Source organism: Aedes albopictus, chromosome 2 (genome assembly GCF_035046485.1).
Source record: "Aedes albopictus strain Foshan chromosome 2, AalbF5, whole genome shotgun sequence".
NCBI classification, from domain to species: domain Eukaryota; kingdom Metazoa; phylum Arthropoda; class Insecta; order Diptera; family Culicidae; genus Aedes; species Aedes albopictus.
The window spans coordinates 75,886,218-75,913,151 of NC_085137.1; the positions used below are offsets into that span (position 1 = coordinate 75,886,218).

General features: G+C 37.6%; 1 protein-coding gene across 1 annotated transcript; it reads right to left on the reverse strand.

Moving 5' to 3' along the window:
• Positions 1-11,328: 11,328 nt before the first annotated feature.
• On the reverse strand, positions 11,329-22,210 carry LOC115261023 (phospholipase A1 member A). The gene is made up of 4 exons (XM_029862395.2): positions 21,529-22,210; positions 12,570-12,872; positions 12,084-12,515; positions 11,329-12,020 (listed from the first exon to the last, which is right to left on the reverse strand). Exons 1-4 carry the CDS (start codon positions 21,602-21,604, stop codon positions 11,374-11,376), a joined length of 1,458 nt encoding a protein of 485 aa, XP_029718255.2. The 5' UTR covers positions 21,605-22,210; the 3' UTR covers positions 11,329-11,373.
• Positions 22,211-26,934: the final 4,724 nt, after the last annotated feature.

Below are 26,934 nucleotides of genomic sequence, written 5' to 3' on the forward strand. Positions count from 1 at the left end.
TTCTTCCAGGAGTTCTCCGGGAATTCCTCCAGCAGTTTCCCAGGCTTTCCTCCAGGGAGTTCCCTGAGAATTCCTCAAGGAGTGTTCCGAAAATTCCTCCAGGGATTTCCCAGGAAATCATCCAGAAATTTTCAGATGAATCCTCTGGGAAATCCCCGATAAAACTTCCGAGAGTTCCCGGGTATGTCTCCAGAAGTTCCCCGTTAATTCCTTAAGGAGTATATCCAGGAGCTCTCCAGAAATTCTTCCAGGAGTTCTTCGGGAATTTATCAAGGGGATTTTCGAGAATTTCTGCATGAGTTCCCCGTGAATTCTTGTAGGACTTTCCCGGGAGTTCTTGCAGAAAATCACCTGGAATTCCCCAATAAGTTTCCAGGAAACTTCCCCAGGAGTTTCCCAGGAACTCATCTAAAATTACCTCGGTAATTCCACCCGAAGTTCACCAATAATTCCACCATGGCTTCTTCGGGAAATTTTCCAGTTCCTCTGAAATTCTCGATCAATTCTTCCAGAATTCCTGCAGGACTTCCTCAAGAATCCCTGGATGGATTCCTGGAGAAACACACCGGATAAATCCCCGAAGCAATTTCTTGAGCAATCACCAGAGGATCTTCTGGAGCAAATCTCCAAAAAATCCTTCTAAGATTTTTCCAATAATTCCTCCGGAGATTCCTCCAATAAGTCCTCCGGAGATATCTCCAGGAATTGCACCGGAGATTCCTACAGGAATTTCTCCGGAGATTCTCCGGGGATTCCTTCAAGAATTTCTCCGGAGATTTCTCCAAGAATTTCTCTGGAGATTCCTCCAGAAATTACTGCAGGAATCTTTGGGGGAATTCCTGGAGAAATCTCCGGAGGAATTCCGGGAGGAATGTCTGGAGGAACCTCCGGGGAAACCACCGGAGGATTTTTAGGAGGATCTTTTGGAGGAATCTCCGGAAGGTTTTCCCCGAGGAATTTCCAAAAAAATCCTCGGAGGAGTTCCTGTAGGAATCTCCAGAGAAATTTCTGGAGGAGTGTTTGGAGGAATTGTTGGAGAAATCTCTGGAGGAATTTCTGGAGAAATGTCCGGATTAGTAGGAATCTCCGGAGGAATTCCTGGAGGAATCTTTGGAGGAATTATTGGAGAAATCTTAGAATGCATTCCTGTATAAGTCCTAGAAGGAACTCTTGGAATGATCCCGGAAGGAATTTCTGCGGGAATCAATGAATAAATATCTGAGTGAACCCCGGAAAAATACTACAGAAATCCCTTATGGAGGGATTTTTTGTAGAACTTCTAATGAAAATCTCAGAGACATTTTAAATCAATCCCCGGCGAACTCCTGGTGGATTTTCTGGTGGAGCACCTGGAAGAATTTCAAGAGAATATTTTCTGTAAAATCTCAAAGAAAACCTTCGTATGGAATGCCAGAAGATTCATCACAAAGAATCCTTCGTTGATCTTCATTAAATTTCCTGTGAAGCTTTGTCCCAGTATTTCTTCAAGTACTCCATGAAGTAACCGTCAGAGACCCAGCCGAATTCCCTCCACCGTAGTGCGAATCCGTAGTCTGGATTTTCCCCAGAAGCCCACCCAAAATTTATAAATTAAATAATTTTTCCCACACGCGCGCGTTAAAGTACATTTCAATTTCATTTACATTTCCTGAGGATACGAACGAAATTTCTTCAAGTCCAAATCGCAAACAACCTGGTGCCCTTTTCTCTCACATCCTTCTTATAGCATCGTTTTGTTAAAATGCTGTCAGTTAAACAAATGTCAAAATTACTTACGGAAAAAGGAGGAATTTTACTTGAGCGCTCTACTTGGGAACAGGAAACTAAGCTTAAACTACCGAGGGGGTAAAAACTCCCGCGAACTACCAAGGGTCCAAAAAAAGTCGGAAGTCCAACTTTGACAAGGCATTTCTCGGCCGTTTTTCATCCGATTTCAAAACTTTTTTTTGCGATGGAACCGGACAGGTTTCAAGATCATCGTCCATTTAAAAAAATATAAAATAGATGCGTCTACCCAAAGTTATTAAGCAAAAGGCACTTCCTAGTTTTTTTTAGAGCGCATTTTTTGCGCACATTGATCAATAAAACCAAATTTAAAGCGATGACATATGTTTTTTTCGTTTCTTAATCATGCGTACAGCTGGAGTGAACATGTTTGTGCAAAATTACTGATTTCTCAGTACACTGATAATTTACCTTACTCAAAAAACTGCTAAAATACTCTATTTTTCACATAAAATAAGCAATAAATCAAAATTCAAAGCGATGACATATAGTTTTTTTGGTCTTAAATTGTTCGTAGGATTGTACTCGACATTTTTGATGAACAATGAAAATGTTCTAATTACACTCTTATTTTGTTTTAACCGGAAAACTACGAAAATTCCATACTTTTAACACAAAGTAGTCAACAAAACTAAATTTTAAACGACAACATGGAGTTTTTTAGCCTTGAAATGTTCGTAGCAGTTTGTGGGACATACTTGAAGAATAATAGTGATGTTTTTATTACACTCAAATTTTGATTCACTCGAAAATCAACGAAAGTACCACATTTTTCACGCAAAGTGCTTAACAAAAATAATGGCTTACAATGCAAAGTAGTTTTTTACCTTTAAATTATTCGTGAAAGCGTACTGGACGTTCTTGATGAGTAATAGTGATGTTTTCATGACACACTAAATTTATTTTACTCGAAAAGCTACAAAAAATTCCATAATTTTCATACAAAACATTCAATAAAACAAAATTTAAAGCCATAACATGTAGTTGTATGGCCTTAAATTTTCCGTTACAATGTACTGGACCTGTTTTTGATAAAATGTTGATGTTTACATTACACTAATATTTTGTTTTATAAAAAAATTTACGAAAATACCACAGAAAAGCGAATAAGTCCAAATTTAAAGTAATGATATGTAGTTATTCAACTTTGAATTTATCGAAGTAGTTTAGTGGATTTATTTGAACAATCCTAGTGAATTTTTTATAACACTCATATTTTATTTCACTCGAAATACTAGGAAAATACCACATTTTTCACACAAAGTAGTCAACAAATAAAAATATAAGGCAATATATATTTTTACACATATATTTTTTTGATAGCTGAAAGCACTGAGATTTTCACTCAGGTGGAGTACTGACTCAATTTGTTATTTATAATTTTATAAAATTCTTCATGTTTTGATACAATAAATTAACCTAACATGTTTTATACGGCTTTTCCCATCATGCTGATACTCTTTGCGTTGCAATCTGTAATATTTTTTTGGGATTTAATATGTTTGTCAGAGCACTATCAAAGCCTCCCGAAAATGAAAATGTGATTCTCGCTCAAATAATGTTGATCACCCAAAACAATTAAGACTGTCCAATCCTTACATTGCAATTATAACTGAGACACCCGTACTTGTTTTAAAATTATTAAATCAGGAAAAATACATGGAATAATATATTAGGGAAATTGGCTGCAAAACTATCAAAGCTACCCCGTTTTACGGCATTGCATCAGAAACTCTTCCATATAAATTTGTTTTTTAGAAATTTCCCAAAAGGTGCATTTATATTTAATGATATCTTTCAAAAATATTAAGGGATATTTCCAAAAACATCAAGGATTCATGCGGAATTTATTTAGGGGTTCTATTTCTCGAGGAATTCTTTTAGAAAACTTTTGAAATGTTTCCGTGTATTATTCCTTTGGGTTTTCATCAGAAATTCCTCTAGCGATTGCTTGATAAATTTCTCCTAGGACCCATTTATAAGATTATCATATTTTTTTCAGGAATCTCTTATTTTTTTCCTGGAGCATTTCGAAGTTTTTTTTTCTGGCTTTCTCCAGTTCTCTCAAGTTTCCATCCTAGTTCCCATGCAAAGTGTTTTTATTTGCTTCCATTAAGGTGAATACATAACGAAGCCACAGCCAAAATTTTCAAAAGCACAAATATGAAGAACCATTGGACGGTTTACTCTGAAAAGTTGATCGATTGGTCACCACCAACGGGTAACCAATCGATCAACTTTTCAGCGCAAACCGACACGTGATTCTTTAGATTTGTGCTCTTGAAAATTCGGGCTGTGGCTTCGTCATATCTTCACCTTAATAGTTCCTTCTGTGGTTTTTTTCGATATTTTTAGAGATTTCCGATAATTACTTCTGGAATTTCTGCCAAAGAGTTTTCCGATATTTCTCCTGAATTTCTTCGCTGGTTTTCATCCGGAGTTTCTCCCGGGATTTCTCTTAGAGATTTTCAGAGTTCTTTCATGAATTTTCTAAATATTTCCTACCAGAGCTTTTTTCCGAGATTTCCCAGTTCTTCTCAGGATTTCTACTCTCGCGTTCCTTATTGCATAATTTCTTGCAAAAATCACGTGGATTTATTCCGATATGTTTCTGGTTATTTACAACAATGAATTTTGTAGGTTATCTCAGGCAGGAGGTTTTCCGAGAAACACTTCTAGAAAGGTACAGTACTGGACGCATTGACCGTTTTTCATACAAAATGCTTAAGATTGGAGCTCTGTATTTTAGCTTCTAGAGCACAAACTCCGAGAGTAATTTCAGGTGAAATTTAAAAAAAAACTATCGCAAGAACCTTTATAAAATATCCCGGATGTAACTTTTGTAGAAATCCAGGGAGAAACTCCAGAAAAAAAATCATTGAAATTTCTTAAAACTTCGGGAGTAATTCCAGATGCAATTCCTTCAGAAAACTCGTGAAAAACTCCTTTAAAATCCGGGTGGAGCCTCAGTTGAAATCCCAGCAATAGTTTCTGTAAAAACCTTAGAAATCCCGGAAAAATCTCATGGAGAAGTACCAAGAGGAATACCGGAAGAAAACGCGGAAAACCTTCAAGAGAAATTCCGAGAGAAACTCTAAGAGAAATTCTACGACAACATCTGATGTATATTGCTGGAGAAAAGAGAATAAATTCCATGAAAATTGTTTGGGCAAAACGCAGGAGGAAAAATCCAACGAGAGACTCTGAGAGCAAATATGAGAAAAACTCTGGAAGAAAATCTATAGGATTCTCATAAAAACCTTCAGGAGACAATATTTGGATTTCACGGGATTTCCGTTTATTTTTTGGTGATTGCTACTGCATGTTCAGGAGACGCAAATGGACTCAAATTAAAACAAATAAAAAAAATCCCTGGTGAATTTCGGTTTGCCTTGTATTTTTTTCAGGTTGGAGATAACCTGAAACTGGTACAAAAAAAAGTCAGTAATAGAAATCTGCATGTGTTTGTTTTGAATTTTGTGTGAAAAATATAGCACATTCGTGATTTTTTTGTAAAACAAATCGTGGATGTGATGTAAACATCAAAATTTTATCAAATACATGCCTAGTACATTCCAACGGAAATTTTTAAGACCAACAACTACATGTCATTGCTTTAAATTTTGTTGACTATTTTGTAAGAAAATTATGGTATTTTGAAAACTTGTTTGGTGAAATGAATTAAGAGTGTCATGAAGGCGGTATTATTGTTCAACGTTCATCATTTCACGAAAAAAATCAAGCCAAAAAACCAGAATGCATTGCCTTATATTTCTATTTGTTGACTACTTTGTGTGAAAAATGTGGTATTTTCCTAGTATTCCGAGTATAATAAAATATGAGTGTTATAAAAAATTCACTAGGATTGTTCAAATAAATCCACTAAACTACTTCGATAAATTCAAAGTTGAATAACTACATATCATTGCTTTAAATTTTGGCTTATTCGTTTTTCTGTGGTATTTTCGTACATTTTTTTATAAAACAAAATATTAGCGTAATGTAAACATCAACATTTTATCAAAAACAGGTCCAGTACATTGTAACGGAAAATTTAAGACCATACAACTACATGTTATGGCTTTAAATTTTGTTTTATTGACTGTTTTGTATGAAAATTGTGGTATTCTTGTAGCTTTTCGAGTAAAATAAATTTAGTGTGTCATGGAAACATCACTATTACTCATCAAGAATGTCCAGTACGCTTTCACGAATAATTTAAAGGTAAAAAACTACTTTGCATTGTAAGCCATTATTTTTGTTAAGCACTTTGCGTGAAAAATGTGGTACTTTCGTTGATTTTTGAGTGAATCAAAATTTGAGTGTAATAAAAACATCACTATTATTCTTCAAGTATGTCCCCCAAACTGCTACGAACATTTCAAGGCTAAAAAACTCCATGTTGTCGTTTAAAATTTAGTTTTGTTGACTACTTTGTGTAAAAAGTATGGAATTTTCGTAGTTTTCCGGGTAAAACAAAATAAGAGTGTAATTAGAACATTTTCATTGTTCATCAAAAATGTCGAGTACAATCCTACGAACAATTTAAGACCAAAAAAACTATATGTCATCGCTTTGAATTTAGATTTATTGCTTATTTTATGTGAAAAATAGAGTATTTTAGCAGTTTTTTGAGTAAGGTAAATTATCAGTGTACTGAAAAATCACTAATTTTGCACAAACATGTTCACTCCAGCTGTACGCATGATTTAGAAACGAAAAAAAACATATGTCATCGCTTTAAATTTTGTTTTATTGATCAATGTGCGCAAAAAATGCGCTCTAAAAAAAACTAGGAAGTGCCTTTTGCTTAATAACTTTGGGTAGACGCATCTATTTTATATTTTTTTTAAATGGACGATGATCTTGAAACCTGTCCGGTTCCATCGCAAAAAAAAGTTTTTGAAATCGGTTGAAAAACGGCCGAGAAATGCCTTGTCAAAGTAGGACTTCCGACTTTTTTACTTTTTTTGGACCCTTGGTAGTTCAGGAGTTAAAGTTTGTTTAAAAAAAAAATAACTGTAGTGTTTTTATGATATCTGAATTGAGTTAGTTACAGTCAAAGCATCTTTGAAAAATCATAACTACTTAAATCTAATCTTATACATACGCAGCCAGTACGCGGAATCACCCTGGAAAGCAATCGTGTTATTTTTCTTGTCAATATTGATGCTTGCAGCATATCAGGACACATACATCAAAGCAGCCAGGTCTATTGCGTTGTATTTACGCGCAAAGTGTTCTTCGAAATACTTGGAGTACAGAATATTTTCTTTCGGCAAGGTACTTCTCGAATTTACAGGGGAGGAAGGATGCGTATACCAAACGATCCAGATTACATGTTGATGAATATGTTTTAAATGTATAAGAATGTGTATAATAGAGCTATGAATAAAAGATGTGTAATATTGGAAAAATCTCCCCTATTGTTGGGTTGTTTTTATAGATCTAAATAATGTCGAACCTCCTATTCTGTATGATCGGTGTTATTCACATGGGGTTGTCGCAGATTTTTTTTTCTGCTTTCCCCTATTGTTTCTACAAGGGTGAAGTTACTCATTTCGCACACTTTCTTCCTAATGTCTCGTTTATTTAATTTATATTTTCAAATTTATATTTAATAAACCACCCATTGACGACCACTTTTTTTTTTTAAAAAAGCAATCAAACCAAAACTCCTTTGCCTTTTTCGAAATAGGCTCAGTGTACCAGTTATGGCTATAGTACCTCGAATTCGCCATAGTTGATTTTCAACCTTTTAAGATACAAATCAACAAGAAAAAAAATCGTGAACAACAGATCACGATCACAAAAGATGATTGCAATCATTCAAACTTCACAATTTGCTCAAATTGTGGTAGAAATAAATCATTTTCCTTAACTTTTCGGCCTCCTTGCACTCTATTTCGCCATAGTGTACCAGTTATGGCAACTCCCATAAGGGATGCATGTAAATAGTGCGAAGTGGAACCGAATTTAAAAAAATATGTCCATAACTGGTACAGGGTTCCTATCATTGGCACACGCCGTAATAAATAGTAAAAGTGGGTGTGGCTCAGATTTTATATTTTTCCTGTAAAGTATGAAAACTAATCAATCATTTGACTTATTGTTTACATTCGTCGGTCTTCTTCTTATTTTTGTAGAAATAGTTTTTCTTAGGTGGTGCGATAACTGGTACAGGCACCCTATACACGACAAAACGAAACGCGAGGCACAGCTATTTCAAAACGGGGGATCTCAGCCCGGAAAGTGGAGAAAGAAAACCTTGTGGTCACTTATTACCGTCAAATGGTATCTTTTCGGGTTAGAAAATTCGCACATCTTCTTACCGGAATCTGCGACGGATGATGATAATTTTGGAACTTGTCGGAACGAACTTCACGAGTTATTTATTTGGACATTTTTCTAAATGTGCGAAACCAAACTTTACTTGCAGCGTAGAAACCCCGGCTCAGGCATGTACGTGTTAAAAAAGCAAAACTCACTGAATCACTATACATTTCAAATATAAGTTTCGAAACGATCGGCCGAATCAAAAACTAAAAGTGCGATTATGAACAATCGTAACTATTTTAAGAGAAAATCAATACATTTTCGATATGCATGATCCTAAAATTGGCGAAGAAGGGAAAACTTTATTCAAAACATACTTAAGCAAAGCTTGTCAATTTAAACCTATTATTTTTCTGCGTTTGTATTGTCACTCTATCACAATTGTATGTCAGACAATTTGTTGTGTTATTCGTGTAACGATCTATTATATTATTTGGTTGAAAATTTCAAAACAAGTAAAAATAAAAATTTTGAATATTTGATGCAAACTAAAATAAATTTCTACCTATACAAAACAAGAAAATCATTCTCTAGAAACTATATACCGGGTAACAAATCCATACTCATGTTCTTTCGTCTCCTCTTTACGCTACCCAGAGAGCTAAACGCGAGAGAGCGCACGAGCCTACGGATAGAGACCGTACTTTGCGTGTCTCTATATTCTAAGCCCTGCTACGAACCGTACGTAAACTTTTCGCTTTCGAGCCCTACTTAGCAGCGACCGGTGCGGTTCGTTTCTTTGTTCGGGGCTCTACTTACCGTTAAAACGCTTGATTGAGCCCATGAGTGGGCTTGGTCTAAGGCACCCCCAAATTAATCGATTAAACATAATTAGGTTATAGATACCTTTCGTGACGCAATACATGTAACTGAATCTATTGCTTTTAAAATTGAATAATCAAAACACTTGCAGCTACTTGAAATCGAACTCCCGATCTCCGTATCCACTGGTCCCGATGATGTCCTCGCTGCTACACTGCTATATATAAATGGCATAGAAAATAGCTCGTTTTGTTTTACCTTATAATTGTGCCACGAGAAACCATAAGGCAATCTAGCGTTCATTACCCTTCTCTCTCAAGCAGAAGCAGAAGATAGCAATTTTTTGTTTAATGTTTTCATACGGAAACGTTTTCCTATGAAACCAAACCTATCCTCCTCGGGATCCAAAAAGAGAAAGGTGATCAAACGTCAGATAGCCTTATACCCAACTTCATCTGGCTGCAAAAGCTTGCAAAACGTCAAATGCAATAATGTTTACCATGAACAAACTGTGTGGTTGCGCCAACAGGTCCTTCGCCACAGCTTCTAGCTTAAAGAACGTACCTTAAAAAGCTACGAAGTGCTGCTGTTTAGTATATTTAGCAACATTACAACACGTACTGTATAAAAGCAGCTGTTTTATTGGTTGGGACCAGTAGTGTTGGGACTCTTATTCGATTTGCACATCTTCCGGCAACTCTTCCGGAGTTGGATCAGAGTGAAATAAAGCAACCAAAATGAGTGCACAACACTGAGATGCTTAGCTGTAAAGTATTTGTGTAGCAGCTAAATATCCCGCTTAAAGTTTGTTTTGACAATACTGTTTTCATCCGACAAGCCGTGTTGCTATACCAATCGTTTCTCTATTGCAGCTTCTAGCTGTAATGATATTGCAAACCGAGCTTCTAAGCGCTGCTGGTTTATGGATTTGTCAACATTACAAATTTTACTGTATAATAGCAGCTTTTTTATTGGTGGGGAATCCTATTCGATTAGTTCATAATTTTACAGCTCCTGGGAAATCTCCCGCAGTTGGAATAGAGTGCAGTGAAGGCAGCTCTAGCAACAAGTGATTGATTTCAGAAAACCCAGCTGGTTAGTTGTATAATTCTTGCTTTGCAGTTGTGTATTAGCTAATGGTTTATTTTTGACTAGCTACTTTTTTATTCAGCGTCCACTGCTTTAATTCGCTTGTTACACAGCAGAAAGCAAATGACTGAAGCTAATAGCGCTGAAAATATTAGTTGATATTGTCCAACTTATGATTTTTGGAAAAACCCAAAGAAAATATCAACATGAGCAAGCCTTGAATGAAAGCTCATCGCATTTACAAGCCTAAACAGTCTGGAACATCTTGAATCTCTTCTGAAACCGCATGAAGCGTTTATGAAACGCTTTAAAGCGCCGCTGAAATTTCCCTGAAGCTCACTTAAGAGCAGTGATCCCTTAATCCCCTGTAACGCCCCTGAGACCCTCAGAAACTCTCGAGAACGCCTGTGTAACGCCAAAAATCTTCTAATTCTTGCTGAAATGCCTTCGAAATCCCCCTGAAGCCCCCTCGGACCCCTTGTAACGCACCTGTATCAGCCTGAGATCCTCAGAAAATCCCGAAAACGTCTACGTAACGCCTCTGAAACGCGCCTACAGTCCTCTGAAGCATGTAGCAATGGCTTCGAAATCCCCATAAACTCCCTTCGGATCCCACGCAACTCCCCGAAAACGCCCCTGATGCCCCCCATGAAATGCCTCTGATCCCAACCCCTTCTTCATGAAACTCCTTTGAAAGCCCTCTAAGATCCCGCTTGACCCCCTTCAAATCTCCGAATACTCGCCCTTCTTAAACTTCTTTGCAATCTTCAAATTCCATTTAGGTAATGAACTGAATCCATTTAGGTAAAAATTCTATTTAGGAAGTCCCGACTCATTACCTAAATGGAGGTTTGGGTGTTTTTCCAACGTTATAGTTATTTTAGGCAACAAATTGTAAAAAGTTGATTTTGAGTCGTACATTCAGTGGTTGAGCAGAGTCGTACATTGAATGGTTTCTTACTTCTAAATTCAATTTTGTGCTAAAATAATAACCTCTAGATTTATTTTTTCGAAATCATGTTCTGATGAATAGGAACATGAAAGTTTTAGTTGAAGTTTTTGGACAAAAACAAAACAAAAAATATTTTGAATTAAACCGAAATACCATTAAGGGATCACTCTCCGTACTGCACTTCACAACTGCACAAAAAACAGGTTAGGTAACTAACTTTCTTTCAAACCATAAGTCCCAAACAGCCGCCCGATGTTACTGCAGTAGTCGTCAATCACGATACAAGCCGACATTAATTACTAATAGTGCATTTATTTGATAACACCAGTTCCACTCAACACCTGGGTGCACTGTTGCAATAGGTATCTACTGCGCGTGGGGATGGTTCTTTCATAAAATGCAACTCATTTTTAACCAGTTTATTCGTGTAACATGTTAACACAACCGTTCTAGAATGGATTGTACATCGGCGACGAGTACTGCTCCACTACGCTGGCTTCTTTCAGTTGAAGCCGTTTCCGGAAATCACTCAGTCCCTCGTTTTGGTTGATGGCGTTACTCATTCCGGCGTGTTTGAGCAGATTCAAATGCGCTGCAGCATTGTCTCCGGTGGATTCATCGTATCGATCGTTGTCCTGTTCGATTATTTTCTTAATGTAATCTTTGGTAAGTTTGTTTGTTCCAATGTGATTAAAGTACGGCCAATCGTCCCCATTCGGATCCTGAGAGTACGGCGTCGGAAGTTGTTCCACGTTGTTGAAGTTTCCCTCCAGTTTGCCCCATTGGTCAATATCGCTGATGAATGGATCTCGCTTAAGGCTGAATTTGTTCAGTGCGTTAGGGGTCTTCAGCAAACCCATGGCATCTGTCCACCGGCCAATGGCAAAGGGCGAATCTGCATTCGTCGTTATCATGAACATTCCTTCGGTACCCACAATGCAGTCCTCACCGGCAACCACTTGGTGGTTATTGTGCGGACAAAATCCAAGCAGGTAGTAAATGTAGCTTTCGCATTTCCAGCCCCAGAACCCGGTAAGACTCCTGATGGATTCGGCAAAATAGTCCGGAGCCCTATGATGACTGCAAGCCATAGGATCTGCAACGATAACGAATTCTGTTAGGGTTACTTGTTTGGAACATGCCCTTCAGTGTTTCTTACTTTGTCCACCTGCCCAGCATCCAGGCTGTATGATACCACCGTTCATGTAGAAGTCCACATGTCCACATCGCTCGATTTTGCCTTGCACTAATGCATTCGTATGGATTACATCCACAAAACTCGCATCCGTCTGGTCCAGTTTGTCATCTTTGTCCGCGGTGATGAACAAGGGCATTGCCGGATCCAGACCACTTATTCGTCTTAGTTTGAATGGGCGTAGTTTTACCGATGCATAGTTGGTTACTTGGGCACCCAATGAGAATCCAATTAGGTGGACGTTGTCCGTACCAATGTCTAAGATCCGTTGAACCAACTGAGCGATGCAGGTACCAACGTGTTTCGTATTGTGCACCGCGGAAGGATAGCATGGTCCTGGGCCAAGCACACTCCAATCTACGTAGAACAGGTTGTAGCTACCTCGATTGAGGTATTCTGGAAGAAGTCAATTCATTACATTATGTCAACTAGTACTTAAGACCCACTAACCTCCTTTCATTTTTATCAATGGTTCCAGAAACATGTCCCCATTGTACCCGTGGATGATAACCTTCGTAGGAAGCGATGGGTTGAAATACGATGAGCTGAGATTCGATTTTTCCAACGTTTCGTCGATGTGGACGTACTGTCGGTCCTCCGGGTTGGACCGGGTGAATAGATAGAATTTTATGTCCTGATCGGGACAGGGCCGTTCGACGACCCACGTGCAAGTACCGACGACGAAATCGCTTCGCGGCTGGCGAACTATTACCGGTCCAGCATGGGCGATGTGCGCAAGGTGTAACGTTGTTGCTAAGGGTGGGAAACAGACAAGCATGGTTTTAGTTCATATGTTGCTCGCCAAAATGTAGGCAATGAAATTGAGTGCAACATTTTATACTACATATTGAGTTGATGTGGATGAAACAAATAATTATTTTACAGGCTTGTGATAATACTACTTTTTTATCTTTAAGTGAATCATTGTTGATGTATTTTGTCACACTATAATAATAAAATATAACCAAGCTAGACTTGTTAAATTAATCTTTAATTGATTGGACAATCCAAATAACTTTTTGATAACAAATTAGTCTTTTAGAGGTTTCAAAAACCGTCATAATACCTTATACCTTTCATTTTAGTTTTATGATGGTTTGAAGAGGCACTCCTAGTCTGTTTGACTAAAAATGCTACTAGGGAATGAATCCATCACTAAAACTGAGTACCGCAATACAGGGTAAAATTGATCAGCGGGGACCGGATTGATCTTTCTCGTGTTTTTTAAAGTTTCAAAACTGCAGAATTGTATTTCTCACTGAATCTGCTCACGAATTGTGCTCACCATAACTGACCAATAGCAGGTGGGATTCATAAAAGCATTAACCCTATAATGGATACCTGGGGTTCATTGGACCCCAGGACCACTTTGAAGTTGCCGAGAACAATTTTGGATTGACATATCGGCCGCATTTTTACTGTACCTTTAAACTACACCGCGATGAATTATTTGTGCAAAAATACCAGTTGTTTCATGGCGTACTATGGATTATTCTCGATGTCAAAGTTGAACCGGGCGATTTTGTACCCCTGGGGTCCATTGGACCCCACGGCACAAATGATTGTATCTTTTGATCATGACTTCCTAGAATAATGCTGTCTTCGACAAAATTGTTCTGCAGACCAAGGGCAATCTTATGATAGATTAATTGGGTCGAAACCAGTTCAGTAGATGGCACTAGTGTGTATTCAAATAACGGATTGAAAGCTTGAATATTTTGAAATTCTAATTGCATACAATGTTCGGGTCTTCGGCAAAAGTGTTTAATACATCAAAACCTATTTGATAATAAAAATTTATGCTAATGTTTTTTTTTTTCAAGCTGGCGCTAATACATATTCGCTCAGCATCCTAGACACCCTGAGCGACAAACATTCTCAAAAAGTAAACTTCTTTTGAGGTGAATGTCTTGATGCAATATAATGACAAACAATACCAATACTACTTATTTGATTGATAATTTACTTCAGAATTGACTCACCAGGTGCCGGAAGTATAGCTTCAAAGATTACACATGGATAAGACTTTTGAACCATAGTTGAAAAAAGTAATACACATTTGTTAGGTACCGTAAAACGGGGTCAAATTGATCAGCGGGGTGAAATTGATCATTTGGGTACTACATTGTAATTGCATACCAGGAACTTCTAAGCGTCGCAATGATCTCGAACTTTTTACCCCATCTAGTTCATAGATGTCTAGAGATGAGTTTAGACTTTTATTTGTTTAGAAAAAAGTTAGTTTTGCATTATTTTTTTAAGGAATTTGCAGTGTATTTCTCACTAAGCTGAAATCATTGACAGCAAACAATCGATTGCCACTAGGACTTCCCGTAAGTTTTTTGTTTCAACATTTTTGTGGAGCCTTGGTTAGAAAGTTATGAAGCTATTCTGGATATGAATAAGTTAAAAAAAAATCTTTTTTTGACGAAAAAGTAGTTTATTGTAACAGAAACCACTTATTTCAAAAAAAATTGCCTACCTTTAGGCGTTAAGGAGGAAATTTCAAAATTTAATTTTGCATTTTAAGGGTCAAATTCACTAATTGTAAGATTTTTAACGCGTTATTCGGGTTCAGAAGAGCAAAATTAAGTGGATAAGGAAATTTTTCTTTTTAACCGATGCCTAATTGCACACTGATCAATTTCGCCCCAAAGTGGCATCTTCATTTTTTTTTATTTTTGGAGTAATTTTACTAAAAGTTTAAATTAGTTGAACAAAATTTTGTCACATGGTTTCATGGAGATCCACTGGGTACTGATTTTACAGAAATTATTTTTGCAATATTTTAATAGTCACTAATGTTATCCGCAAAAGTTGTTTTGAAGTGATCAATTTGACCCCGGATTACGGTACCTATACACCGATGCAAGCTGATTCATTTCGCACACTATTTGTTTCTCTTCTGATTCGCTTCAGTGGCGTCGGTGGCGAGCCGTTCGTGTTGCGTTCGTTTTTAGTGCACCGTGCTCTCACTCAGTGTTGGGTTGTTGGCGTTCATTTTGCTATTTTGCGTCGCCGGCATTCGGGTGAGCGAAAGAGTTTTCCTATGCTTGCCAACGAACACAAAAAGGAACTGATAGTATTCATATCGTTAATTTATCCTTCTTCAAACTCAAACATGAGCTATTCTTTCGAGTCATGTTGTTTTGGAAATTGTTGTCACTACGGCTACTTAAACAATATCATCAGAGATTTTCCCTTCTTTGAAATAAATGCTATGCTTTTGAAAAATACTGTCTTAGCAATGTACTGCCCATAACTGCATATTTGTAACATTTGTTGTTTTTGTCAATATTCAGTTACAGTAGAGTTAGCTCGGTGCAAATGCTTTAACTGCAATGCTTTTTAACTGCAAGTCCGCTAAGTGCAACAATTTTGCAGTTATCGTACCGCTATCCGTCAAAACGAAATGTCAACAGCGATGCGATGTTTTTCACATGCAATTTTGTTGCAGTGCGATGTTTTCCGTATACACATTGGCTGCATTCTGCAGCAACTGACAGTTCTTTGACGTCTGTCAGTTGTTGTAGTTATCGAATTTTATTCGCTAAGTGAAACATAAACATGTTGCAGTTATCGAACGTCTACTGTAATACCGGGGATGATCTCCAAATCATCAGTACTTTCATCCACCAAAATAAACTTGACTAGTTTGTTCTCCAAAATGTGAAATAAATACCAAGTCGTTTTGTCTCATTATCGAATATTCACGAATGTAACCGCATAACAGTCACACTAGGGAATCACACTGGCCTCATAGCAATCAGAACTTGATCTAATCATTTTTGTCAACTATTAAAGAGCAGAAGAAGATTTTATTTAAAAAGGCTTAATTTTAAATTTTTGTATTTTTTTGAAATTTCGATCGTTTTCCATACTAAGTAATGCAAGTTGTAAACTTTGAGCTCAATTTTCTCCAATGCCTACTTTTGTCGAATGTGACTGTTATGCGGTTATGGGCAGTGTAGGCGTTCAATAATTCATAGCATTATGGCCAGTCGTAAAACTTTCTGATTTAGAACATACCCAACTAACAATCACTCATTTTACAAGCACCTTTACGACGAATTGATTCAGCATGATGCTGAATAACATTTGGATAATTTTGAGGCACAACCTTTGTTCGGGGTTTGTTCACACAAATTTGGAGAAACTATAAAGCATACTGTTGTGTACCAACTGAACAGTTTGTTGTTGAATTGTTTTACAACTATATAGTAAAGCTGTTATTCAGCTTTAGCAAAAATGCTTAAAAATAAATAAAATGATTTTTTTTTTAATTTCCACGAGAATTTATGATTGGAACTTAATGCTGTGAATAACTATTGTGAAATGATAACTACACATAAATTTACCTAAATCCAGATTCGAACTCGAGACCCATCGATTGCCAGCCGCATGCCTTCCTATCTGCGCCATCCTAGAGATGATGAATTGCAGCGCTCAAATCAAGACATAAACTTCCCGTGGTTTAATAATGATCAGACTTCGACTCCTATCCAGCACTGGTGAATTGGCACAGACATAATAGTTAACGACTGAACAACAGATTAATTCAGCTGTTATTCAGTAAAAAACACGTGTTTTTCATCACGTAATCTGAGTCGAAGTATGATGAAACGAAAGCGCTTATTTGACTTGTGAGAAACACATTATACAGATACATGTGCTAAATTTTACATGAACTTAACAAGAAGCAGGAAAAAGTCTTGTTAAACTATGTTGTAAAGGAATTACTGCGAGTCGAATAAAAATCTTATTAAACGTTTGAAAAGTGTTTTAAATTATCATTTTTAACACCAATACGAAAAGTTGAACATTGGCTAGCTTTTCAATTTAAATAGCATTTGTACAGTAATGTATACAGCATAATTTTAGTTTAGCTACAATTACTGTTATAAAGCAACAATTCAGCATGCATGCTTGTTTGCGGCTAGCGATTGTTAGTTGAGTAACTGAAGCATGTTTCCCAAAAATGGCTTAGTTTGGCCAACCATGAACTAGGGACGGTAAGACGGTAAATCGTCAAGCTCAAGCAAAACCATTGCGAGTGCCACGGCTGGTCGATTACCCAACAAAATTTTAAAAAAAGATAGTAAAATCAATGGATGTATGTAAATATTCCCAATAGGAGTGATTTGATTGTATAAGTTGTTAGTGTTGCGGATAGCCTTAAGGCTGGTGCGTTTGAAAACTAGTCGAATAACCATTTCAGCCTTATGTTATTTCAGCCTTTTGTTGCATTCAGCCTTCTCTAATTTCAGCCTTTCATGTTTCAGCCTTTTATTTTTCAGCCTTTCGTAATTCAGCCTTTTGTACGAACTAAAATATATTTTTTTACAACTTTTTCAATCACGGAAAATCATTGAAAGTAGTAATGTTGTCATTGAAACCATTGATTGATTGATTGATTTGTCTTTATTAAAGAGACTTTCAGCCCTTGGTTGGTTCGTCTCTGTTGAAACTATTTCGTCATAAACAAAAGATAAATATTTGCCTAAGATTAAGCATTATAATATGTTTTCATAATTTTGAACGATCAGTAACATTTAACAAAGTACTCTGCGGGCCGCATTCTAGAGCTTCGAGGGCTGCATACGGCCCTCGGGCCGCAGTTTGAGCATCACTGCCCTAGGACAAGATGTGAACTTTTTTTTTGGGTTTTGCGTCTCAAGGTGCACGAATTACTATATACTGGACTGGCATTGCAAAAATCCCTGGCTGATTGATTCCTAAGTTTGAGGCAAAATTTAAAAAAAAGTGTCAAACCCCACTAACAATCACTCATTTTACAAGCACCTTTACGACGAATTCATTCAGCATGATGCTGAATAACATCTGGATAATTTTCAGGCACAACCATTGTTCGGGTTCTATTCACACAAATTTGGAGAAACTATAAGGCATAGTGTTGTGTACCAACTGAACTGTTTGTTGTCAAATCGTTTTATAACTATATCAGCTTTAGCAAAAATGATTAAAAATAAATAAAATGCAAAATTTTTCAATTTCCACGAGAGTTTATGATTGGAATTTAATGCTGTGAACAAATATTGTGAAATAATAACTACACATAAATTTACCTAAATCCAGATTCGAACTCGAGACCCGTCGATCGCCAGCCGCTTGCCTTCCTATCTGCGCTATCCTAGAGATGATGAATTGCAGCGCTCAAATCAAAACATAAACTTTCCGTGGTTTAATAATGATCAGACTTCGACTCCTATTCAGCAGTGGTGAATTAGCACAGACATTATGGTTTACGACTGAACAACAGATTAATTCAGCTGTTGTTCAGTAAAAAACACGTGTTTTTTCATCATGTACTCTGTGTCAAAGTATGGTGAAACGAAAGCGCTTATTTGACTTGTGAAAAACACATTATACAGATACATGTGCTAATTTTTACATGAATTTAACAAGAAGCAGAAAAAAGCCTTGTTGAACTATGTTGTAAAAGAATTACTGCGAGTCGAATAAAAATCTTATTAAACGTTTGAAAAGTGTTTTAAATTATCATTGTTGATACCAATACGAAAAGTTGAACATTGGCTACTTTTTCAATTGAAATAGCATTTGTACAGTAATGTGTACAGCATAATTTTAGTTCAGCTATAATTACTATTATAAAGCAACAATTCAGCATGCATGCTTGTTTGCGGCTGACGATTGTTAGTTGGGAATCCTGTGCCAAAAGGAGCATTTAATGCAACAGAATGGTGTTGCAAAGCAAGTTGTTGGTTTCTATGCTGCGTGACCTTAGTGGCCATACTAATTTCTCAAGGACCGAAACTATGATGAGAAAGTGAAAATGGGTTATTTCAGATTCAGTATCTCATGCAGCACGCGGATTCCCAATCTTGGATCACGGGCCATGCTAAGTTATAGAAGAACATGTGAATGTTGAAGGATTCTGCGTCTCAAGGATTATCTTACATCTTACAATTAAGGGGTGTTGCAAAGCTCAGTGGTTCTCAATTTGAAGAGCCGGTTTATTTGGTGTGACCTCATATTGATATCTACAGAACTTTACATTTAGTGTTGAAGATACTGCTTTCTGAGATGTCCAGTTCGAAAACATGTGCAGTTCTTCCTAGTATTCAGGAAGATTTATACTTTACTAGCTGTCTCGTCGTTCTGCTTGACTGTGTTTTTTGACATGCAGCTCTGTATAAAAATGCCCCGCACAATGGATTTTTGATTTTGTGCGTTTCCGGTCGATGTTCCCAATTATTTTTCGTACGAACACGTCGGAGCCCCGCACGAATGAAACACTGAAAGAATGGTGTAGATCCGTTGATCCGTTTCCGAGCCTATTCGTGATATACAAACACTATTCTTTTTTATTTATATATATAGATAGATTCACATGGTTTCTCATAAAAACGCGAAAATAAGCTAAAAATCTGATTTTTTGTCTATTTAAACACATTTTTAAAATAACTCTAAAACAGTAGATTGTGCAACTTTGACGTCTACGGTCAAACCAAAATTAAATTCAAATCGCTTATTTACCCACACTTTATTTATTTTGATTTCGTTTTTCTGAATGCCTCTGTTAACAGTGTGAATAAATTACAAGTTGCACTGAATTCCTGCATCAGATACATATTCAACATTTCAAGATATGGAAGTGTTACACACTTGCAAAAACAGCTTATTTGTTGTTCTTTCGATCAGTTTTTAAAATTTAGATCCTGCTGTCATATTTTTAAAATACTTTCGTCTGAAAACCCTAGCTATGTATCTGTTTTCAAAGCTGAATTTCTGCAGAAACACCAGAACAAGAAGCCTTCTTGTTCCTTTCAATCAGTCTACTTATTATAACCGATCGCTGTTTGTTAGGGGTATAGTTAGTTGGAATTCTTTGCCATCAAATCTAAAATCTGCCAACAATTTTTCGAGCATATTTTGCCCTATAAATTGAGGTGTAGCTCAAAATTGTGACGTGCTGGAGCAAATCTGATCCCGGATTCGGGTTCAGCAGCCCAAAATCTGTCGGAGACACATAAGTTTGCTCTTGAGACAGACCAATAGTTAATTTTTGTTACGCTGTGTTATCTTTGAAGTAATTCATCGCGAATATTGATTTTTATGATTTTTCTGGGAATTCCGCTTCGATAATAGTTCTGAAAACAGAATAATTTCAAACTAAAATTTCCACGAACTTTCTTAGATGTCTTCAAAAAAGAATATTTAACAAAAATCATGCCGATTATCTTGGGAACCAAGGAACAACACAGGGCTTCGTTGAGGGTCTCGTCAAGAATCCACTGAAATTTGGATGTTAACCAGACACTAATTTCACCAACTTCGAAAAGAGCATGTTCATAAACAACGTAGACTCTTAGGGGGCGGAGTGAAGTGTTGGTAGTGTCTTGTGAAAGAGTACGATCCATACAAATTTCGAAAAAGTCATAGAACAACAAGCTTGATTACAAGTCATTTTCAAAATTATTTCAGAACATCAAGCTCGCGTCAGAAAATACATTAACATTTCTGACAAACTTCAAGTTTATTTTTATTGAATTTTTGATCAAGTTCACCGCGTGGCAATTTTCTTCCAAAAAGTGCATCGCTAGACATAAGGCCTCAAAATGCCTATGCTAGGGTATTTCAACTAATAGTGCATCCCCTTCGAATTTCCTGCTGTTTCTACCAGTGAATTTCTGCCAGAAGATCGCTCATGTTCCTAGACAGTAATTCCAAGTGGTGAAATCACACTGGAAAACAATAATTATTAACTGGAACACTTGTACACTTGACTATCACACCGAGGACCTGGGATCTTACCCCACTCCCGACAAACTCGCAAAACGTGAGTTCTTCCTTCGGAAGGGAAGTAAAGCGTGGGTCCCGAGATGAACTAGCCTAGGGTTAAAAATCTCGTTAATACAGATAAAAAAAAAACTGGACCAGAAAGTGCTCATAAAAGAAGATTCTGTTCAAGTAGGGACGTATGTTTGCTAGATAGAAAAAAAGTTTGTATGTGAACTATTCAGTAACAAAACATACAAGCACGTAGGGTATGTGCAGCGCACCCTTCTTCAGTCATACTCATCCAATTTCAAAACAAACGATTTAAGCATTAATTGTTTCCGTTGTTTTTGTTATTATACTTGCTCACTCCTAAAATCGAAAAAAAACGAAACAAATAGCGCTTATTAGCTTTGTTTTCGGTAGAATGAAAATGGGAGCACTATGCTGAAGATGGATTCCGTTCCCCTATGTCCGCAACCACGATTGAAGACCGACGTTTTGCAAATTGACCTTCTCATTCACAGATGTTTTCCTTAATAGCAGTTTCAGAAAACACTGATGTGGTTTGATAAAGGTCACAACATGTATCTTTTAATAAAACACTCTTAAAATTTGATACAACACTTTTACACAAGCATACACTTACCGATAAGTATTATCAGTCTTTTCGATGTATATTCTCCGACGCTATCAATCATCTCTGTAATAGTACCATGTGCCATTTAGCCATAGAACATTTCGTGCAAATACTTATCATTCGACTACTAGTGATAAGAGTTTCCGCTTTGGTTTCCTCTTCTAAACAGCACTGTTTATACCCGCTCCCGCTATCACATATTATATCACACAATTTTAATTAGATTCTCTAATGTCGTAGATTCACTTGCACTATTCCCGGAGGCCACTTTCCACTAATATGTCGGGAGAAGTTCGATTGACGCTTCGGTTGCCAAGAATCGCAACTGCTAAACTGAAGTGCGGGTGTCCAGTTGAAGTGCCATTACCGGCCATACCGTTTGAACGGCCTCTTCAAGGCACCGTGGATGGCCACCGCGCCTTCGTCGCTCATCGGTGCGTGTCGGTCATTGCAATCAGCATGGTAAGTCCACACTACTTTCTTCTGCCAGCCACCACACGGTCTGTGACTATCTTTCTTCTGGAACAACAACGGCACCAGCCAGCCAGAGCCGTTTATGCAGTTTCAATTGTCTGACTTTCCCTGATTGGGCGACAACGACGACGATGACGACGCGACGTGCACTATCGAACCAGCAAATCAGTGTGACAAATTTGCGCGGAATGCTGGACGGGATTCTTTAATTATTCAGCTCACACCGTAACCCAATGCGCCAATGCGAAAGCCAAACTAGGCTATCGAGCGCAGATATGGGTTGGGCGACAGGTGTTCGGAAGAGGTGAGCTCATATTTTCACCCGAACGGACGGTCGAGAGACAATCGAAGAGTACTGTCGGCCAGATGAGTTCAAGTATCACTTCTGTATTGATTTAAAACAGACTTGCAAATACCTATGCACATATTCCATATGAGATGTACGAGTATACAGGAAGTCGACATATTCAGCACTTCATGAATCACTATCATTTCATTGTTGAATTCGCATCTACCTCATAGAACACAACCGGTGTCGCACAAATATTGCACACTATCTCGGAATCATGGACCGTCGTCCTTCATTCGCACAGAACTTATAAAACAACACCGTGGTCAGCTCCAAAGAAACGTAAACTGAGTAGGTCAAAGTCGCCCTTATCATAGTATTAAAAAGAGAATAAAAAATTCATTAGAGAAGAAAGCATGGGAACTTAATAGGCTCGTCTGTATATTGGCGAATCTTCTTCTTCTTCTTCTTATTTCTGGCGAGCCGACACCGTTCGGCATCAGCTCTAGTTTAACGTCCGCCTATTTCTGGTACTAAGCCTAAACACGGACGGTCAGGGAGACATCCACACACACCTGACACCCTACATATCGAACCCATCAACACATGGGCCGGGACCTACGGCTTTACTTCCTATCCGAGGGAAGGCGTGATCAGATATTTTTGTCTCAGAAATACCGACGGCGTCGACTAGGATTGAACCTAGACCGACTGGGGTGAGAGGCAACCACGCTTACCACTACACCACCGACGCCGCTTATTGGCGAATCGTAGTTTTGTGCCGCCGGCCCGATCAATACACTATACTGTGGGGATATTACACATGCATGCATGCAGTGTTTATTCGCTCTTTCTCTCCATCTGATGTGAATGGAGCCCAGCTGATAAACTCGTTTTGCTGTGGGTGGACGGGTTTCGTGAACATTTGTGAGTGAGAGCGAACACGGCGAGGTGCGTTTAGTGATGGAAGATTAAATGTAATGTATCATTTTGTTTTCATATATTGTTTGACGGAGAAATTATTTTAATAGTTTGCTAGTTTAGAGTAAATAAGTACACCAAAACCTCATTTAAATTTTTGGAGCCAGATTATTTCACCGTTGCTGCCTTAACCTCGCTGGCGTCGAACACGTTTGTTATCTTGTACCGACTTTTCGAACCCTCTAAGCAGAATACCCTCTACGAATGAGTGTAATCAATTTCGTACCGTATTAGGGCGGAATTAAAAGGTACGAAACTGATTACACTCATTCGACGTTTGTTATGCTCGGTTTCACCGCCGAGGCCATATATGAGCCCTTGGGCCCCAAAGGGTTAAGGTAATGAGTCGGAGGTGCACAAATTGAATTAGTTTGTTACTTATAAGGAATTCAAGATTTCAGGGGAGTTCAAGTAGGTTGAGTGCGAGATAATTTTAGTGGAGATAGAAAAGGTTTGAGGAAGGTCTCAGGGGCGATGATAATAGAGGCATTTTCGGAGGCTAGACCCGTGAACGCCCAAAGTGTCTTACAATTGTAAGCTTCATAAAAGCTTATCAACAGTCAAGTTCCATAAAATATTTAAATATGCACGACTTCACGAAAAAAAATGGAAGTCTATGGTGTATAGTTCCAAAAAAAAAAAAATCTTCAATGTGAGTCCTCAACATTTAGTAAAAAAGAGGACTCAAGAAGAATAAGAAATGAATATCGGATGACCTCATGGTTTACTAGAGATATCTACGTGCATCAAAAAGTATATTTCTCCCTATTTCTCTATTTTCTCTTATTCTCCAGCTCTCATTAGCTGCAATTCACGCTGGAGAAAGTTATCTTGGAGAAATCCCTGAAAGTCACAAAAGAATTCTCGTTCAGAAATCCACATGGAATCCTCGAAAAATCACGGAAGAAATTGCAGCTGGAAGCTCGGCAGTAAAAATTCCGGGTGGAATCATAGTACAAATCCTTTGAGAAATGTAAAAAAACGAGAAGAATCTTTGAAGTTACCACAGCAAGAATCCTGGCATGAATACCTGAAAGAATCTCGCAAGACCTCCTAAAGGAACCCAAGGAGGAATCCCCAAAGCAATCCTAACAGGAACCTCTAAAGGAATCCTTTACAAAATCCCGGATACAGTTTTGAAGGAATTTCAGCAGTAATACTTGAAGGAATGCCGAGTAGAACATTTGTCAGTTCAAGATTATCCAAAGCAAACCCGACAGAAATCTCTAAAGGAATCCCGGGAGGATTTCCTAAAGGAATTCTGGGAGTCGAATCTGACAGAATTTCGCTAGAATGTCTGCTGGAAGCTTGACTGAAATAGTCACAGAAGAAATCCTGGAGAAATCCCGAGAGTACACACTTAGCACAAATCACCGACTTCGGTAAATTTTTTACCGAAATCTCAACAGCTGATCGCTCGGTAATCCGTTCGATAAACGAACAAACTACCGATCGATCGGTAAACTGAGATTTTCCATGAAACGTCAAAATCACCGAACCGTTCGGTAGTTTTCATGCACACCTACCGATCCGTCTGTAATGTTGCTTTTTCCATTCCGTTCCTTCTCAGCCGCATTAAAAATGAAAACAAAACATGAAACATGTAAAAGTTTTAAGGATATGATTTATTCAGCAGATTTTTATATTTTCTTATAAATCTCCTATTTGTTGCATAAGTTAACTATTCACATCACCAGTTTGTGCGACACCTTGCACGAGATCCAGCATATATCCTTATGTTTTCCAGCGCACCACCGCCGGCGTTATCATCGCCGCCGGTCAAGCTTGGGAGGGTTTATTTCACTGGAAAATTAGTTTATCACACTATAATATTGATGTGCCACGTAATAACAAACGAAATTAAGTTACCAAGTTACTCACCTATAGCTTTTACAAGAGTTGGAAGAGAATAATACGTATGAAAACTTAGCGCTTATTTCACCGTCTCCGCAGAGAAAATTTACAATTGCCAGTTTGACGTTTCTAGCCAGCAGGCTACCGACTTCGGTAACCTGAGGAACCGATTATTCGGTAAACATTACCGAATTCGGTGTTAGGCTTATTTTACAGTCCAGTTCGGTGAAATAAATTACCGTACTCGTTAAAATGCTTCACATTTACCGAATTTTTGTAATTTATTTTACAAATTTCGGTGATTGAGAGCGTGATTACCGAAACTCCGGTATTTTTTTGAATCACCGATCCGTTTCGGTAATTTTCATTACCGAACTCATGACGTCTGTTTAACTGTGTAGCCCCTGAAAAAAAAAAATCCGAAAAGATCCTTTCGAGGAATACCAGCAGGGACTCCGGCACGTATACCGTAGAATTACTTTAGGACTCTCTGAATATAATAGGAATCTAAAAAAGAAAACCATGAGGAATATGTGAAGTAATTTCAGCAGGAATCCCTGAAAAAATGCCGGCTAGAATTCCTGAAAAAAACCCCTTCAAGATGTTCAAGTCAGGGATTACTTTATTCCTGGAGAAATCTCACAGGAAATACCTGATGGAGTCCATGGTAGGAATCTCGGATGGAAGCTCAGCAAGAATCCTTGAAAGAACCATAGAAGAAATCCCGGAAAGAATTGATCAGGAAATCCCTGAAAAAACTCGGGAAGAAATCCCATCTGAAATTCTGGACCGAATATCTAGAAAAATCTAAGGTTGCCTGAAGAAATCTCGGCAGAAATCAGGATTCATTCATATTCCTTTTCGGAAGGACTCCCTAATGAAATCACGGTGCTTCATTTACCGTTATTATAAAAAAATATATGTACCATCAAAACCTGAAACGCCATTCTCTTTCTTTATAATTCCTACACCTCTGGACAAATTTAAAAAAAAAATCGTTAGACGAAATTTTGAGTTACGCCCTTTTAAAGGGCCTAACCTCTAAAAATCAGGAATTCTATTGAAAATCATCATATTTCATAACAAAAGCATGCTTCTGTAATCAAAACCTGAAACGCCATACTCTTTCTTTATCATTTCTACACCTCTAGGGGTGAATTCCGGCACACAGTTTCTTCGAAGAGAAGAAATTTTCTTCCATTGCTCACCAGCAAGAAAATTTTCTTCTCTTCGAAGAAAATGTGCGCCGGTATTCACCTACTGGACAATTAAAACAAAAATCGGCAGACAAAATTTTGAGTTACGCCCTATTAAAGGGCCTAACCCCTAAAAAATCAGGGTTTCTATAGAAGATCATCACATTTCATAACAGAAGCATGCCTTGAAGTCCCAAATTATAAAAAGTATCATAAATAATGCTTCAATTTGATACTATGCAGTAATATTGACTGTATTTTGTATTGAAATTAGCCATTACGCCAATATAAGGGAAGTATTCTTGAACCTGTAGAATACGGACGTTGTTGGCTTCATTTACTATTATAGCCAGAACAATATAGAATGAAAAACATAAACGACAGTTCATTCATTTATATAGTTATTGCACACCCGTAAATTTAATTTTGAAAATAATGTTGGTCAAATTCTTCTTAGTTTCATTTAATCATGTTTATTCTTTAATCAAATTGGTGCATAATCAAAAACTAAAAATGCAGTTTTATCGTCCATATTAAACTCAAGATAGCTCAAAAAACGATCACACAATTCCATTGGCCAATAGAATCACGCTGATCGTTTTCCAAAAGCGAATCATAATC

Coding starts and splice junctions, on each gene's coding strand:
- LOC115261023 (XM_029862395.2), bottom strand. CDS start 21,604: ATGGCACATGGTACTATTACAGAGATGATTGATAGCGTCGGAGAATAT. Junction 12,873..21,528: donor AAGACTGATAATACTTATCG/GTAAGTGTATGC, acceptor TCCCACCCTTAG/CAACAACGTTACACCTTGCG. Junction 12,021..12,083: donor ATGCTGGGCAGGTGGACAAA/GTAAGAAACACT, acceptor TTATCGTTGCAG/ATCCTATGGCTTGCAGTCAT.